The sequence below is a fragment of the Sapajus apella genome, unplaced genomic scaffold (assembly GCF_009761245.1).
Source record: "Sapajus apella isolate SASKATOON/1434 unplaced genomic scaffold, GSC_monkey_1.0 scaffold68, whole genome shotgun sequence".
NCBI lineage: Eukaryota > Metazoa > Chordata > Mammalia > Primates > Cebidae > Sapajus > Sapajus apella.
In genome coordinates, this window is record NW_022437008.1 from 7,350,607 (window position 1) to 7,367,577 (window position 16,971).

General features: G+C 59.1%; 1 protein-coding gene across 5 annotated transcripts; it reads right to left on the bottom strand.

Annotated features, from left to right (window-relative positions):
* Positions 1-80: 80 nt before the first annotated feature.
* LRP3 (LDL receptor related protein 3) lies at positions 81-12,630 on the bottom strand. 5 transcript variants are annotated; one of them, XM_032249128.1, is made up of 8 exons: positions 12,366-12,630; positions 10,479-10,526; positions 5,684-5,843; positions 3,791-4,005; positions 2,297-3,413; positions 1,932-2,064; positions 1,056-1,650; positions 646-722 (listed from the first exon to the last, which is right to left on the bottom strand). In XM_032249128.1, the coding sequence occupies exons 1-7, from the start codon at positions 12,436-12,438 to the stop codon at positions 1,063-1,065; spliced, it is 2,334 nt and encodes a 777-aa protein (XP_032105019.1). In that variant the 5' UTR covers positions 12,439-12,630; the 3' UTR covers positions 646-722; positions 1,056-1,062. The 5 variants fall into 5 exon arrangements, with proteins under 5 accessions (XP_032105024.1, XP_032105019.1, XP_032105018.1 ...); XM_032249133.1 differs by lacking the exon at positions 1,056-1,650 and having other exon boundaries at positions 81-722; positions 12,366-12,627; XM_032249127.1 differs by lacking the exon at positions 646-722 and having other exon boundaries at positions 993-1,650.
* Between the last annotated feature and the right edge of the window lie 4,341 nt (positions 12,631-16,971).

Here is a 16,971-nt window from a genome sequence, read left to right on the forward strand (position 1 = left end):
GATGGGCACAGACAGGGCCAGCTGGGGTGCACCTCAGAGGGGGCACACATGTTGCTGGCCAGGGAGGTGCCGTGGCCAGCTCTGGAGGAGGCTCTCGACATCTGGGGGCTTTGCTGCTTGACACAGGCACTCCCTACCATGGCACCCAGAGTCCCCCTTCCCCAAAGGGACATCTAGGATGGGGGAGCAGCTCAGTCTGCCCCTCCCCCAGGCCCTCCATGCCAGTCTGGGCTTGGCCACCCAGAACTCAGAGGCTCCTGGCTGGGATTGTCTTTCCTCCTGTAAATCACAGAGTGAAGGTCAGGACTTCAGAGCCTACAGTCGCACCCTGGCTTACAGGTGGGGAAACTGAGGCCCTGAGATAGGATGGAACGAATGTGGCCACTGCTGTTGGTGCCTCAGCCTCTCTGTCCCCAGAAAGCACAGAGTAGCATGTCCTGGGGGCCTCGAGGCCTGCAGGGGACTCCAGGGGGCTTCCTGGCACACACCCCAGCCCTGCCATAGTACCCAGGAGATTAGACCCTCAGGGAGGGCAGAGGGCATCCGCCTGGCCAGGGACATGAGGGTTCACAGGAGCTGCCCAACTCAGCTCCTCCAGGGGCCCTGTTGGACAGGAGGAGGGCGAGGCGTGGGCAGAACAGTCACCGTGGATGAGATCCAGCGTCCCCACGGCCCGGCTCCATCCTCACGACAACTCCCAGCTCTGGGGGCGACGGGTGCCACTGCAGGGCGGATGAAGCAAAAAGGCTCTGGCCCCCTGCTTCTCTGGAAATGGGTTCCCAGAATGGAGTTGGGGGAGAGAAGTGAGACCCCAGGGTCCTGTGTACACTAGGACCTTGCAGACTGAACTCAGTGGCTCACCAGTCTACGCTTCCCCATGTTCAGTCCCAGAGCTCCCGCCCACCATGCCCACCACTACAGCCAGCCAGCTGAGGGCCCAGCCCCTCCGCTGGGGGCCCCTGAGGGCCTCTCCGTAAGAAAGGACGCAGAGGCAGGGTAGAAATGACTGTGTATTCCCTGGTTACAAAGCGGGGCTGTGGCGGTCACCAGCGTGCCCAGCGGTCAGCAGACCAGCAGGGCCTCGTCGTCGCTGGCCTCCAGCATTGGGGAGCAGGGGGGCGGGGGGCTCCTGCAGACCCCCAGTGGCTCTGGCGAGTGGGGGCTCAGGGTGCTGCTGGCAGTGGAGGCCTGGGGGTGCGGGTCCTGGGCTGAGCAGGGCTCCCGAGGTGCATCCGCAGGAGCTGGGCCGTCTGCCAGAGGCTCCCTGCAGGCCTTTCTGTCCTTGTCCATGGGCCTACACTCTGGGTCTCGCAGGCCTGAGGACAGGGGTGGCCCTGAAGGTCCCACCTCCGGTGCATGGCCGGGGGCACTGGGGGGTCCATCTCTGGCCGCCCTGGGGCTGCCTGTGTCCATGAGGGGTGCTGGGGGGTTGGGGGCAGCCTCTGGTGCAGGCTGGAGAAGCCCATCACCCAGCACGGTCTGTGAGGGGCGTGCCGCCGTCAGCAGCGGGATCTGGCCTCGGGGCGCCCGTGGCCGGTGAAAGAGCCGGTTCCAGAGGCGGCCAAGACGGCGGCGAGAGGGCCCCCGGCGGGAGGCATGCCTACGCATCTGTCTCCGCATGGCCGTGCGAAGATTCTGCAGCACGGAGGCCTGCGGAGTGGGCGGGGGTGGGGGGGGCGGGGGGGGGGGGCGGAGGGGGCAGGGGTCAGCACCCCCCCCCAAGGGACGTGAGACCCAAAAGACCACCTTGTCCACCCCTCAATTGGCTGTGGGCCCCCAGGTCACCCTGCCCAGACCTCGCCTCCTGCTCCTGTGACCCCTGGACCAGCCTCCTCTGCACACTGTCCCACCCAGCCCCCCTATCTTGGGCCCTTTCTGAGCTCCAGCTTGATGCCTGGCCCGGGAGGGGTCTCATGCCCTCCGGGGCTCACCTGGGATGCACTGTAGACAGGAAAGTCCTCCACAGGTGGAATGAGGCCCTGGGCAATGAGCTGACCATAGGACGGGGGTGCCTCCCGCCGCACGAACTCAGCCTCCAGGCGTGTCATCTGGGTCTCAAAGGCCCTGGAAGCGGTGGGCGGAGGGAGACATGGCGGGGCTGCCGTGTGCCTGCAGCGGCAACAGCACTCTGGGACAGCCCTCCACCCAGACATCCCAAGATGTAGGGACCCCAGTGTGCACTGAGGCAGCCTCCACGTGGCTGGCCCGTGCCTCCGTCTGCAAACCCACAGCTGCAGGGACAGCAAGCCTGGGCAATGGAGAAGCCCGGTGCCCTGGCTGCGAGCACAGCACCCACCTGTACTCCTGCGTGCGAAGTGAGTAGAGCTTGAAGGCACAGCCCAGCGCGATGACCAGCAGCAGGCCACACACCAGGCTGCCGATGAGCGCCGCCGTTATGACCTTTCGGGGCACGGCGGCCAGGCACCCATGCTCGTCGCTGCCATCCTGGCAGTCCTCCTGGCCGTCACAGCGCCACGTCTCAAAGATGCACAGGTTGGTGCCGCAGTGGAAGGTGCCAGGCTGGCAGGAGAAGCAGTTCTTCTCATCGGCGCCATCAGGGCAGCTTTTCTGGTTGTTGCAGCGGTCGGCAGGCGCGTAGCACAGACCACTGCCACCCTCACAGGGGTACTGGTCAGGTGGGCAGGCGGGGCAGCCCTGCTCGTCACGGCCGCTGGCGCAATGCCACCAGCCGTCGCAGCGCTGTGGCTCTGAGAAGCAGCCCTGGTCACCCGTGCTGCCCGCATCACCGTCACTGCTGCTCCCGCACGGCTGTTCCCAGGGGAGGCAGTAGCCCTTCACCTGGTAGGTGGCATTGAAGCCGTGGCCAGCGCTGCGGGCGCGTGCGTGGTAGGCCACGGTGAGCCGGCCCTGGGCGGCCTCCAGGCTCACAGGCCGGTGGTTGCTGCGGTAGGACAGTGTCTGCAGCAGGCGGTCCCCGCGCTCACCCAGGCCCTCGTATACCTGCACGTAGTCATCGTAGCCCAGCCGCAGTTCCAGCTGCAGCAGCACCCGCCGCGACTCCTGCGTGTCCACCAGCCACGTGCAGTGAAGATCCGAGGGCCCGCGGGCCGCGCCAAACAGGTCCGGGGAGGCAAAGGAGCCGTAGAAGCTGCCCAGCCGCCGGCCACACGCCAGGTCAGGGCAGCCCGCCTCGTCGGAGCCGTCGCCACAGTCCTGCAAGCCGTCGCAGCGCCGCTCCACCGGCAGGCAGCGCGTGGAGCGTGCCCCGCTGCACGGGAAGGTCCCCCCAGGACACAGGCTGCCCGGAGGCTCAGAGGCGGGTGCTGAGCAGTTGCCCTCGTCAGAGCCGTCCCCACACTCATCCACAGTGTTGCACTGCCACGGGCCGGGCAGGCACTTGCCATTGTCACAGCGGAACTCATCTGCCTGGCAGGACTCCTGGCCCAGCTTCCCTGTGGAGTGGAGAGGTAGCAGGGGAAAGTCAGGTGACAGAAAAGCCTCCCTCCAGCCTGGGGGCCTGGGGCCAGAAGCGGGCAGGTGGTGGAGACAGAGACTCCCCAATACCAGGGCGGGCCCAGTCCCTGACCTGAGCCTAGGGTTAGGGGTGAGTTCCCACAACTACCAAAGACTGGGAAGTGGGGCCAGTGATCTTGAGAATCCAAGGCATCCGGCATGCCCAGTCCTGCCACTGTCCTGAGATTGACAGGACAGTCGGGGGACACCCCGTGGGAGCCGGGGCCCTGTGAAGGGTGCTGCCCATGTGGGCGGGAGCCTGTGGGCATGCACCGTGTGCTCCTTGGTGTCCTGCCCATCCTGTGGCCGCCATCACCTCGGATGTAAGACAGACGGAAGCCCTGGGCCTGGCCGGAGCTGGAGGCGTCTGAGTGGAAGAAAATCCAGACGTGGTCACGGGCGGAGATGAAGGCAGGTGGGATGGCAGAACCACAGAGGCGGAAGGCCTCCTGGCGGGGCGGGGCTGCTGGACCCAGCAGAAGCCAGTCCAGGGAGCACTGGTGGGACTCCTCCACGTCAAAGTTGCGGAAGCTGTGGGTGGGGGCGGGGCATGGAGAGGACCCAGACATGAGACAGCAGGAGGGACCTCTGTGGCCAAGGACCAGCCGGGAGGGGTCAGGCTGGAGCCACAGCAAGGACAGCCAGCCCCGTCCCAGCTAGCCACCCCCGCTCCTCGTGTCCCAGACTGCCTGGTTCCTCCATTCTCTGACACTCCGTCCCCACGCTGTCCCCATCCAGGTGTGCACAGGCAGCTCCATGAAGAATCACAACGTCCATGCAGGTCATTTCCAGCTCTGCCATGGCTTCCCTTCCCTTCATCAGTGCACATGGCACCCCCAGCCCAAAGCCAAAGGGGAGCAGAAGGTCAAGAGCCCCCAGCCCTGACATTCTCCCCAAAAGGGCAGAGGCCCAAGGGCCCAGACCCCTCCAGCCCAGGTTCACTGGGACAGGCCCAGCACAAAGTCCCAGGCATGGGCACTGAGGGTGAGACTGCCCACGGGGCTGGCCAAGGCTGCAGCAGGTTGACAGCTTGTCACCTCAGGAGATACACTGGCCCTGAACCAGCTGGCCCTTGGGGAAACTGAGGCACAGAGACTAAGACAGACTCTGCCCATGCTCATCACATCCTCATGCTTTGAAGCTATGGAGTAAGAGCGGGGGTTGTGCCTTTAGGGCTTTGGCATTTAGGAAAACTATGGCAGATGGAACCCATAGTGACATCCCAGCCAAATGTCGCCATGACCACCCCTGGCCAGGGGTTCCAGCCTCTCAGGACCACTGCTCGCTGCCTGGCCCTCTTTCCCTCTGCATGTCCCTGAGGCTCCAGCACCCAGACTTTGCCCACTTAATTCGCCTCCCAAAGGCCCCCTCCAGAAACCATGCTGTGGGCTCAGTGCTATCCTGGCCCCCAGCCACCCCTGCAGGACAGAGAGGACACCCCTGCCACCTCAGAGACATCAGACCATACCCACCAGTCCCAGGCTGTGTTCCCAGTGGCGTGTGTGCTGGCCCTGCCTTCCTGGCAAGGCTGAGTGACTGAGACCCCATACACCCCATGAACGATGCTCAAAGCAGGAAGAGGTCCAGCTTGGGCACCTTGCCACAGAGGCCCACGGAGACCCAGGGCACTGGACACACTCACGTGTGTGTGTTCACATGTGCACATGCATGCTTACAGCGCACATATGGTTACACCTGTTTTCGTACACGCATGCTCACATGCATGCTCTCTGCACCTGTGCAGGCATGGCTGTGCTCACACATGCACTCGCTCACACGTGTCCTTTATGTCTCCTCCGACATGGGCTTGGCCACGTACACAGGCACATGTGTGTTCATATACATACACACATGTGCACTCATATGCACACACATCTTACATGTGCTCACACACATGCACATACTACACACCTGCTCAAATACCTACACACACCTGCCTCACACATGCATACGCCTGCACTTGCACACACCTGCTCACATGCTCAGACACACGCACACACCCACACACCTGTTCTCACCTGCTCACACACAAGCACTCACACACACCTCACACGTGCTTACGCACATGCACGTGATCCCACACCTGTGTACAAACACGTACACCCTCGGGCATGCGCCCTCCACACCTCACACACTCAAGACACATGCTCACCCACCCCACGCACGTAGGCCCACTATGATTCCCTCCAACACCCCCGGGCACCCCTACCTGATGGTGATCATGTCCCCACGGTCGCCTTGGATGTACCAGCTGCAGTTTGTCCCCGGCGGGTAGTTGAGGGGCCAGGCCGGGCTGTAGATGACCCCGCGCCGCTCCGTGTGTTGCTCCAGCTTCCCGCTGCAGGCCGCTGTCGGAAAGGCCGGCCCATCTTTGGTTGGGAAGCGGGTTGTGGTCAGGGGCAGACAGGGCTTCAGCACAGGCCTCCCACATAATGGGATCGAGTCCGGCCAAAGAATGGCCATGCCAAGGGCAAGGCCACAACTCGGGACTTCATGAAGGTGGTACATAGGGAGGCCAAGGAGGGCCCCCTATACTCTGGGCACCTGCAGCCCCCAACCCTATGCAGTAGGCTAGAGCCTAGGTCCTATCCTCTGCATCTCTAGCTGGGCTGGGAGCGAACACACCAACAACCCCTCCTGGCAGCCAGAACCTCCAAGGTGTAGCCTCGTGGCCTCGGCTCAGTGGAGAAGTCCACACCCCTAGGCCTGCCCGGCTGGCGTAGCCCATCCTGTGACAGTCCCCTGCCTGCTCTCCCAGGGCTTTCTCACTCAACATGTATTTACTGAGCACTTACTATGTGCCAAGCACGCTGAGTAAGGCAGGAATAAGGCCAGCTCTATGGAACTCACAGGCTGGGGGTGGGAGCAGATGGACTTTATGCAGAACCCCTGGGTGGAGTGAAGAAGATCCTACGACAGGCCTGCAGGGAGGTGGCAAAGTCCAGCTGTGGCTGGAAATGCAACCTGGGTCTGATCACACCTGCGCAGAATTCGGGTTTTATCCTGAGTACAAGTGGGAAGCCACCAAAGGTAGATCTCAGAACCAGGTGAGGAAACAGGCTCAGAGAGGGTCAGTGACTTGCCTGGGGTCACACAGCTAGGGAGGGGCAGAGTCAGGAGTCACCATAATCCTCTGGTAGCCTCAGCTTCTCACCGCAGCACTGAGCCAACATGCATTCATGGAGTGCCAACTGTATACCACTCAGGTTGAACAAAGGGCATCTCGCCCGCCAGCTTGAGGGAGGAGCCCTCTGTGCCCAGCGCCACTGGCTTCGATTTAACCCATGCATTCTCCATGCTGTCTGCTTCTAAACCAGCCAGGGCAGCATGGTGAGCCTGCCCTGCCCTGCTGTGCCCTGGCCCTCCTAAGACCGGGTGGCTGGCCCCTGCACTTGGCCACCTCCCCTACCCTTCACCCCCCCAGACCTTTCTCCACACTGGTCCATCTGATTCTCACAACAGCCTGAGATAAAGGCAGGGCCTATTTTGCAGATGGAGAGACTGAGGCTCAGAGAGGTGAGGGACAACCCTTTTCCCGAGCCCAGTGACACTCCCTCCTTGCCCTCCCAATGCCAGCCCTGGCAGAATGATCCTGCAGAGTTCTCTATGGTTCTCAGCAGGACTCTCTGGGACCCAGCTGCAGAATAGAGAGGAGAGCCCTCTGGCTGCCTCCCATGCTCTCAGGACAAAACCACAATTCACTACAGTGGCCCCAGCCCCCTCCCTGAGCCACGCTTGGCCTTGTCCCCCCCATAACCCTTAGCAGCCCCCCAAGACCTCTCCGATCCCTCACAATGGAAGGGGACTTTGCTCTGGAGGCCCTGGTGGTCCACAGTGGGTGCTCTCCCCACCCTCTTATCCCGTTCATGGACTGCTAGTCAGCTTCCATTCCCAGCTCTGTGGTCTGTTCCCAGAGAAGCCCTCCAGGCTGCCCCCTGCAGAGCTCCCGCCCTCCGCCCCTCCCCCCAGCCTGGGCCACCCGAATTTCCCTTTTGTTGTTAAGACTGACGAGTGAACATGACACAGGAAGGCAGGGCCGGCCGGCTGTGTCCGGGACCCTGCACAGTGCCTGAAGGATGCCAGGTGCTCCGTAAATGTGGGTCCCTGAGTGGATGGGTCCGTCTGAGGACCTGCTGGGCAGCTGGAGGCAGGAGCTGGGAGCTGAAGCCCCTTCCCTTGGGGGCCTACTGGGACAATGAAGGTCCAGGTGACCCAGGACTGTGACTAATAGGGAGCTGGCAACCCTATGGAAAGCTCGTGAGAACATCAAGGATAAGAACAGAACTCTTGGCCCTGGAGCAAGGCTGGCCACCACCGAGTCACCATCAGACCCTTGACAGTCCTGGGACAATGAGGTGCAAGCCAGAGCCTCTGCACCTGGGACTTACACAAGGCTCTGGGAGGCAGCCCCCACAACGAGCTTCCGATCCTGCCCCTGAAATAGAGCACTGTACTGTATATCCCGCTCCCCGCCCGGGGTAGCGGGGAGGAGATAAACTATTGGCGAGGGATCTCAGGGTGCAGTCATCCAAACATTCAAAGTCACCCCAGCCCCAGCCCCAGCCTAGTTCCCTCTACCGGCTGAGGCTACCGGCCATGAGGACACCACAGAGTCCTGAGGTGCTGAACTGGGATTCCTGGGGTGGTGTAGGGTTAAGAAACCCAAAAGGGGCCAGGTGCAGTGGCTCACACCTGTAGTCCCAGCACTTTGGGAAGCCAAGGCGTGAGGATCATTTGAGGTCAGGAGTTTGACATCAGCCTGATCAACATGGCAAAACCCCATCTCTACTAAAAGTACAAAAATTAGCTGGGTATGGTAGCGGACATCTGTAATCCCAGCTACTCGGGAGGCTAAGGAAGGAGAATTGCTTGAACCCAGAGGCAGAGGTTGCGGTGAACCAAAATCACACCACTGCACTCCAGCCCAGGTGACAGAGCAAGACTGTGAAGGGAAGAAAGGGAGAGAGAAAGAGAAAGAGAGAGGGAGGGAGGGAGGGAGGGAGGGAGGGTTCCCAGCGAATTTTTAGATTTTTTTGTAGAGATAGGGGTTTCATTATGTTGCCCAGGCTGGTCTCAAACTCCTGAGCTCAAGCATCCTCTTGCCTCAGCCTCTCAAAGTGCTGGGATGACAGGCACGAACCACTGCACCCAGCCAGACTTAACATGTTTATAGAAATCCTTGTTGGAAATGGCAGTATATAGGTGGAATTAGCAAGAGCTGCGGAGGTCTGTGGGGGCTTATCAATGACAGAACTGGCTCCCTGAGGCCCCTCTCAGACTCTCCAGGCAGCACGAGCGCCCCAGGGGGCCTGGGCTTATCCACTGCCAACCCCAGCAGCCCCTTCCCTCCAGCAATGGAGGATGGATGGGCTCGGCCACCCCTCCAGCTCTTGATGGTCTTTGCAGTGCTCGGGACGAGGTAGGAGCTTAAAGACAGCCAGCGGCTGGACAGACTCACGCCAACAGGCAGAGGCGGGGGCAGCGTTCTCACTGTGTCCTCTCGGATTCTGTATGTAGTTTTGGCCAAAATATTTACCTCCCTCTTGCAAGTCAGCTGCCTGCAACTCACCTTTCACGTGCAGCTGATGCAAGGCCATGCCCTCCACCCATCTTCTTATCTAACCTCCCACACCAAGCCAATGCCTTCCCTGCCCTGAAGCACCTCCAGACCAGCTACTGGGCAACCAGTGGGCACCGCCATAGCCCAAGTCCAGCAGAATGACTCAATCCAGCCAATCCTAAGCTGTTTACTCTGCCCTGCCTCAACTTTCTTTGTTTTTTATTTTTTTTGAGACAGAGTCTTGCTCTGTTACCCAGGCTGGAGTGCAGTCGTGCGATCTCAGCTCACTGTAACCTCTGCCACTCGTGTTCAAGCGATTCTCCTGCCTCAGCCTCCCAAGTAGCTGGGATTACAAGCATGCGCCACCACGCCCGCCTAATTTTTTGTATTATTAGTAGAGACGGGATTTCGCCATGTTGGTCAGGCTGGTCTCAAACTCCTATGCTCACGCAATCCGCCCACCTCCGCCTCCCAAAATGCTGGGATTACAGGCATGAGCCACCGTGCCCAGCTGCCTCGAATTTCCTATGGAAGCGCTAATGCCGGCTCTAATGTATCCCTTTCTCCCACTCCTGCTTCTGCTTGTCCAAACTTAGTAATTCCCAGGTGGCCCTGCATGGCGTGGCATGCCCCTCCTCTCAAGAAAATTAATAAAGTCTTCTCTCCATGGCATGGGCCACTCTGTGTCATCCCACCATCATACCCCTATAAATTAAAACCTAGGAATTATTTTAAAATAGGCCGGCATCGACTGAGCACGGTGGCTCATGCCTGTAATCCCAACACTTTGGGAGGCCGAGGTGTAAGGATCACGAGGTCAGGAGTTCAAGACCAGCCTGGCCAAATAGTAAAACCCTGTCTCTGATAAAAATAAAAAAATTATCTAGGCATGGTGGCAGGCACCTGTAATCCCAGCTACTTGGAGACTGAGGCAGGACAATCGCTTGAACCTGAGAGGGGGAGGCTACAGTGAGCAGAGCTCGAGCCACTGCACTCCAGCCTGGGCAATAGTAGTGTGAGACTCTGTCTCAAAAAAAAAAAAAAAAAAAAAAAAGGCAGACATCTCACAGTGCCTCACAGACCTCAGGGAAGCCCACGGCCCAAGTGAGAGCACAAGATGTCAATTCCATGGGACCCTCAGCAGCTTGCCAGTGGTATAAAGCCATAATGTGCCAGGCACCACATGGAGAGCTTGCCTCACTGGCTCATGGAACCCTAAGAGCCAGGTTTTGAGTAGACCTTGTTATTTCACCCACTTTACAGATGAGGAAACTGAGGCTCAGAGAAGTTGAAGCCTGTCCAAAGCCAAACAGCTCCTTTGTGATGTAGAAAAGATGCTGGCGGGAACTCAGGGTGGAGACAGGACCCTGAAGGACTGTCCTCAGGGGCCACAAACCCAGAAGGGCCTGGAGGGAGGGAGGAAGGAGAGAAAGTGCTTACTTACCTAAGGCAGGAACCGCACTGCTGAGCCTCCCGGTGAGAAAGATGTTCACTGAGGGAGACACAAAGAGGGGATCAAGGGTCCCAGGTACCTGCTGGAGACCAGCAGCAGCCCATGCGGGACACCACAGCTAAACCCAAGGCTGGCCCACTGGTCCCCTTCCTCCTACCAGGCAAGGCCCAGAGCACAGCCCAAGCCTGCCCATCAAGAGAGCCCACCCTCACCCCACCTCCCTGCCTCCTTGCTCTGTTATCCAGGCTGGAGTGCATAGCTCACTGCAGCTTCAAACTCCTGGGCTCAAGCAATCCTCCCACCTGAGCCTCCCAAGTAGCTGGGACTACAGGTGTGGACCACTATGCCTGGTTATTTATTTTTTATTTTTGTAGAGATGGGGTCTCATTGTGTTGCTCAGGCTGGTCTCAAACTCCCGGCCTCAAGCAATCCTCCTGCCTTGGCCTCCCAAAGTGCTGGGATTACAGGCACCAGCCACCATACCTGGCCTGCTCCTGCTACTTTGAAAGCTTCCCCCTCCAAGGGGCTTTGCTTGCCCAGCAGCCGCAGAGGCGGGAGGGGAGGCAGTTCTGATCATCCCCATTTACAGGGCCCACAGCTAGTGACGGAACCATGCTCTTCCCCCATGCCACGCCGACCTGGAGAAGGGAGGCAAATCTCCCCAGTCAGCCTTCATGTGCCCAACTCCGTGGGGTTTGGCCCTCACTTTCACCTTCTGCTCTGCCCCAGGGGTTAAGCACCCAGAGAGAAGATATGGGCAGAGTTGGGGATCAAGTCCAACGTCCAGGGGTTCAGGATGTGGGTCAGACACTGCCTGGCCAGGAAGCAGGAGCCGCTGCCCGACTCAGGACACCGAGGCCCCCTGGACGAGCCAGGCCAAAGCTCCTGAGCACAGAGGGCCTGTCCCCCTGCCCTGCCCACCAAGGATGCCAGCATCCAGCAGCTCAGAGCCCAGCACACACGGCCCCCCACCCAGGTTGGGGTGGGTGTGCTGGGTTTACACTCTCCATTCTCTCCAGCGTATGTACATCCCATTGAGCCAGGCTCACACAGCTGGGGCAAGGGACTGCCGGAGCCTGGGAGCTCCCTGACTCCTGGGGGTGATTACTTTGTCATTTCAGTGGCTTCAACAAACCTGTCAGGTTACAGAGCCCTCACTGGTGACATCACAGGGTGTCCCCTAATGACCCCCAGTTCTTATAATGGCCTCCCTCCTTCATCACAGTAAATAAAGGAGCCATGTGGGTTGGGGATTTAACTCTCGCCCACACAGAGCCCTGGAAAGCTGGACAGAAAAACTCCCAGGCAAGGCAGGAGCCCCTCCCACCCCATGCCTGAGCTGGACGGGTTCCTGGCCCAACCCAAGGACCCCCCTAGATTAAACAGGCCTGCTCCGGGGCTGAGAGACACAAACGGAAAACAGGAGTCCCCTGGAAGCTGCCTCCGCTCTGGCACCCTCCTCCAGCCCTGCCCCGCACCCGCCCCCACCCCCAACTCCGGGCCGGAAACAGTTTCTTCAGGGGACAGCCGGCTTGGCCTTTGTCCCCAGCACCCGGGACCCCCTGGCCTCCAGGCTCAGCGCGGGCGGGCCCGGTGAAGGCTGCCGCCTGCGCGAAGGGCTGCCTGCCAGCGCTCAGCCCCGGGTTCCGGGCGCTACTCTGAGCGGGGTGGGATCCGGGACTGCGCCACCAGAGTCGCCCTCCCAGGCCCAGAGCCCGGCGGGCGGACAGGCGGTACTGGGAGCTTTCTGGGCCTCCGCACGGGAGACAGCGAGGTGCGGTGCCCCGGGAAGCCAAGGTCGGAGAGGGGATCGGTCCCGGTGCCGCGCGGAGCTGCCATACGGGACCCGGACCCGCCCGGCCCGCGCGGCCCACTCACCGAGACACACCACGGCCAGCTGCGCCGGGGCGCCCAGCGCGCCCTCCAGCCCCGCGGCCGCGCGCTTATCCATGCCTGGCCCGGCCGCCCGCAGGCGCCGCCTCCTGCTGCCTGGCTCCGGCTGTGGCTCCGGCTGCAGCCGGGGTTCGGGCTCGGGCTCCGGCTGGCGCGGCGGCTGCGGCCCAGGTGCAGACGGCGGCTCCCGAGGCGTCTTTGTGCTGTGGCGGTGCAGGCCCGTAGCGCACGCGGGGCCACATCGGCCGCGGCGTCACGGGCCCCGCGGGGGCTCAGCGGCGGCCGCCAGGGAGGACCCCCGCCCGCCGCTGCCCCCGCGCCCCGGGAGCCCCGCCGCGGCCGGCCTGGGCCCGGGGACCCCCAGCGCGCCCATGCCCCGCGACGCGCAGCCCGCCCGGCCCCGGCGTCCCCAGGCCGCCCCGCGCTGCGCCCAGCCTGCCCGGCCGGGTGCCGCCGGTGAAGCGTCAATGGGTCTGTCGGCCGTCCCGCCCGGCCCCTCACCCGCGCCCGGAGCCCGGAGGCCTAGCTGCGCCAGCCACGTGACGCGCCCGCCGAGCCGCAGTGGCGCTGGCAGGGCGGGCGGAGGCGGCTGGGGCGGGCCGGGGGGCGCACGCCCCGCCTTGGGGTGCTGGACAGCTCCGCGCACAGGCCCCGCCCCGTCCGCGCCCCCAGCCCTCCAGCCCAGCGCTCCAGGCTGGCGGTGCGCCCTGTGTCCCGGCCGCTGCTCTCCTGGCCTCCTCCCGGGCCCATGAATTGGTCCCTCCTGGACTGGGAGAAGGTGGGAGAGAGAGGGCGGCTTAGGTGACCTCACAGGGCTGGTGCACGGCTAAGGCCTGTCTTCCTCGCAAGGTGTCCCTGTTTCTGCCCCTCCAATTCTTTCACTTGCCACAGTCCAAGTGCCCTGTCACGTCTCTAAGAGAAACCTCCTGTGCCGAGCAAGACCTCTGAAGGGACATTGGTGAACATGAGGCCAGAGGCCTCTAGACATCTCCCAGGGCCCCCTGAGGCTACCCTGTTACCCGTTATCCTCGCGAGGCTGGGGACTGGGGAGGAGGCCTGCTTCTTAGGCTGGGGCTGCCATCTGGAGAGCTGTCCATCAAGAGGTTGAATCCAACGAGGCAAAACCAGGAGAGACAGGGGGAAGGTTTGGGAAAGCCATTTAGGGTCAAGACGGATGAAATCAGGGCTCCCCAAAGGCTCCATAGCACAGAGGGCCCACCAACCTGAGCTGAGGCTCCCAACCCTTTTCTAACATCCCCAGCACCTCATTTGATATTCTCCGTATATGGAGAGGTTGAAACTGATGGTCTGTTCGTGAAAGCCTAGACAGTCACTCACTCAGACTGCACAGGTTGATTGGATTTTAATAAAAATTGAGGGGAAGAAAAATCCTCTTAGTTTTTCTGGGTTTTCTTGTTCTCTGTCTTCTAACTCCTCTGGTGATTCTTCCAAAGCAGACTTCTTTGGAAATGTATTCAAGAATGTAAAAATCAAAGAGCAAGGTACGTTACGGATTGACCGCATAGAGCCCTGGCCTGTGTGTAATTTGGTTTCAGAAGTCCCTCAGACTGCTGACTTCGGAAGCGCAGGCATTTATTGACGCATGGCAAAAGCGCTCCACAGAGGCAGGGGCAATGGTAGGGTGGATCTGCAGTTTGTTTGTTGTTGTTGTTGCTGCTGCTGCTGCTGCTTCGTTTTTTTTAGAGACAGAGTCTCGATTTGTCGCCCAGGCTAGAGTGCAGTGCTGCAACCAGCTCCCTGTACCCTCAAACTCCTGCACTCAAGCAATCCTCCCACCTCAGCCTCCCAGGTACCTGGGATGACAGGTGTGCACCACCATGCCAGGCTAATTTTCTAACTTTTTGTAGAGACAAGATCTTGCTCTGGTGCGCAGGCTGGAGTGCAGTGGTGCGATCATGGCTCACTGCAACCTCAAACTCCTGGACTCAAGGGATCCTTTTGCCTCAGCCTCCCAAACTGCAGGGATGACAGACATGAGCCACCACACCTGGCCAAAATACACAGCTTTGTTGCCACTTGAAGATGCTGCCTGCTTCAATGCATGTTTTGCAAGTTATGTAAGGAATCTAGTGTCCAGACCAATGACCAATAAGGGAGTCATATTGGAACCTGAAGCAAAAGAAAAGTAAGCCCCTAGATGCAGTTATCAAAATATTCTCCTATATTTTGAACCAAGTGGAAAGGCTAATAAGAGCTCTATAATCACAAAACATCACTATATCTAAATCTCCATGCTCCCAAATCAATCTGTGCACATCCCATTGTGAACCCTCCTAAACCCACACAGCAAGGAATAGCCAAGATATCCAGGAACCTTGGGCTGACTAGAAATAGCTGTCCCCATTGTACACACAAAAAAAATTGCATTAAAGCTGATTTATCAGCCGGGCACTGTGGCTCATGCCTGTAATCCTAGCACTTTGGGAAGCCGAGGTGGGTGGATCACCTGAGGTCAGGAGTTCAAGACCAGCCTGGCCATCGTGGTGAAACCCTACCTTAAAAAAAAAAAAAAAAAAAAAAAAAAGCTGATTTATCTTGATTATTGAGTTTTTTGCCACTTCCTTCAATTCTGTGCCCAAAGTGAGTGCCCCACTCCCCTATCCTACTCCCTGCCCATATTGAGACCTTGGCTCTCTGACACCCCATTTCCAGTTTGTCTCATGATGGTCTAGTGCCCCCTAGAGGCTGCTGTGCCAGGCAGGACCCTTGCTGGGGGTCCCCAATGCAGCTCTGGCCTAATCCGCTCCCCCCGCTGCCCTCCTACCACTTCTGGAAAGGTTCCTAGTATTCCTGTCTCTGCTGAGATACTTTTCCACTCCAGCTGCAGTCTCCTGGGTCCCTCCACCTCTGACACCTTTTCATAAACATCCCCCATTGACTCAAGCTATATCCAGAATGTGTCTATTCATCACAATCTGAAAGCTTCCAACTAGTGGAGAATTCAGTACTGGGAAGGAGATGATGGGTGTGGACCTAGAACATGGGAACTGGCTGGGGCAGCTGAGGGAGCAGTGTGGGAGCAGAGGGGCTCAGACATGAGAGCAGGGGCTTCCTGGCAAGAAGCTTCCTGGTTAGGAGGAAGCAAATCTGCTGTCACACTCACTGTGGGCCAGTGATGCCTTCAGGAATCTGCTCTAGGAGTGAGGAGTCAGAGGACAGGCAGAGAGGAGACGGAAGATGCACGGAGGCATCCCACGTAAGTCCCCACCCCATCCCAAACAAGAGGGCCACCATCATTGCCCACTGACCAGTCACACAGCCCAAGCCCACATGTGACACAGAAGAAAACAATGACACAGGAGAGTCCCACATCCTCCGCCATCATTCACCCACAGGCAGATGTTCAAACTCAAGTCCTCTCTTATCCAGCTGCTTACCAGACACCAATGAAGAGAATTCTGCATTGAATGGTGTCTTTTCTGATTTCAGATAACTAGAATCAGCCAGGGGCAGTGGCTCACACTTGTAATCTCAGCACTTTGGGAAGCCAAGGTGGGAAGATCACTTGAGGCCAGGAATTCAAGACCAGCCTGGGCAACATAGCAAGACCTTGGATCTACAAAAAATTTTTTAAATGTGTTGGGTCTGGTGGTATGCATCTGCAGTCTCAGATACTCAGAAAGCTGAGGTGAGAGCATTGCTTGGACCCAGGAGTCTGAGGCTTCAGTGAGCCGTGATTACACACTGTACTCCAGCCTGGGCAACAGAGTGAGACCCTGTCTCAAAAAAAACACAAAACAAACAACATCAAAATCCTAGAATTTATTCAAAGGTCAAAGGCCAAAAGTGGCTTTGGCAAATAAAACTGAAAAAACTGTTTTCTGATCACCTGTCCAGGTTTATCACAGGTGACTTCCAGGAGGGCAAACCCCACATTATCCTAACTGAGACATAGACCAGACACCCCTCACCCCCACATCTGCTCCTTCTCTACTGTGCCCTACTCAGTTCATTGCCACGTTCATTACTGAGTCAATAATTTTTAATCCAATCTCCCTACATCCAAACCATCACTACAACCTGCTAGCCCCTCCAATGTATCCCAAACCTACGCACCTCTCTCCATCACCATGACCACCTCCCTGGTCCCCAGCCACCATCTCCTCTCTCCTGGACCTCCACAGAAGCCCCCCATGTGGTCCCTTGCCTCTCAATTCATCACTCACGTTCTTAACATGCAAATTGGTTCATCCCCGCTGCTGAAAATGCCGGATCACTTTAGACCAGGAGTTCGAGACCAGCCTGGCCATCATGGCAAAACCCCATCTCTATAAAAATACAAAAATTAGCCAGGCCCCGAGGCGAGCACCTGTAATCCCAGCTACTCGGGAGGCTGAGGCAGGAGAATCTCTTGAACCCGGGAGGCGGAGGTTGCAGTGAGCTGAGATCTCGCCACTGCATTCCAGCCTGGGCGACAGAGCGAGACTCTCCCTCAAAACTAAATAAATAAAAATAAATTTAAAATACTACAAATAAACTGGCAACATATATAGTTGCAATAACAGCATTTCGTCCTGAGCTCCATGGGATGGGGCAGCCGGCCGGGGGTTGGATTGACTTCAGTGCAGCT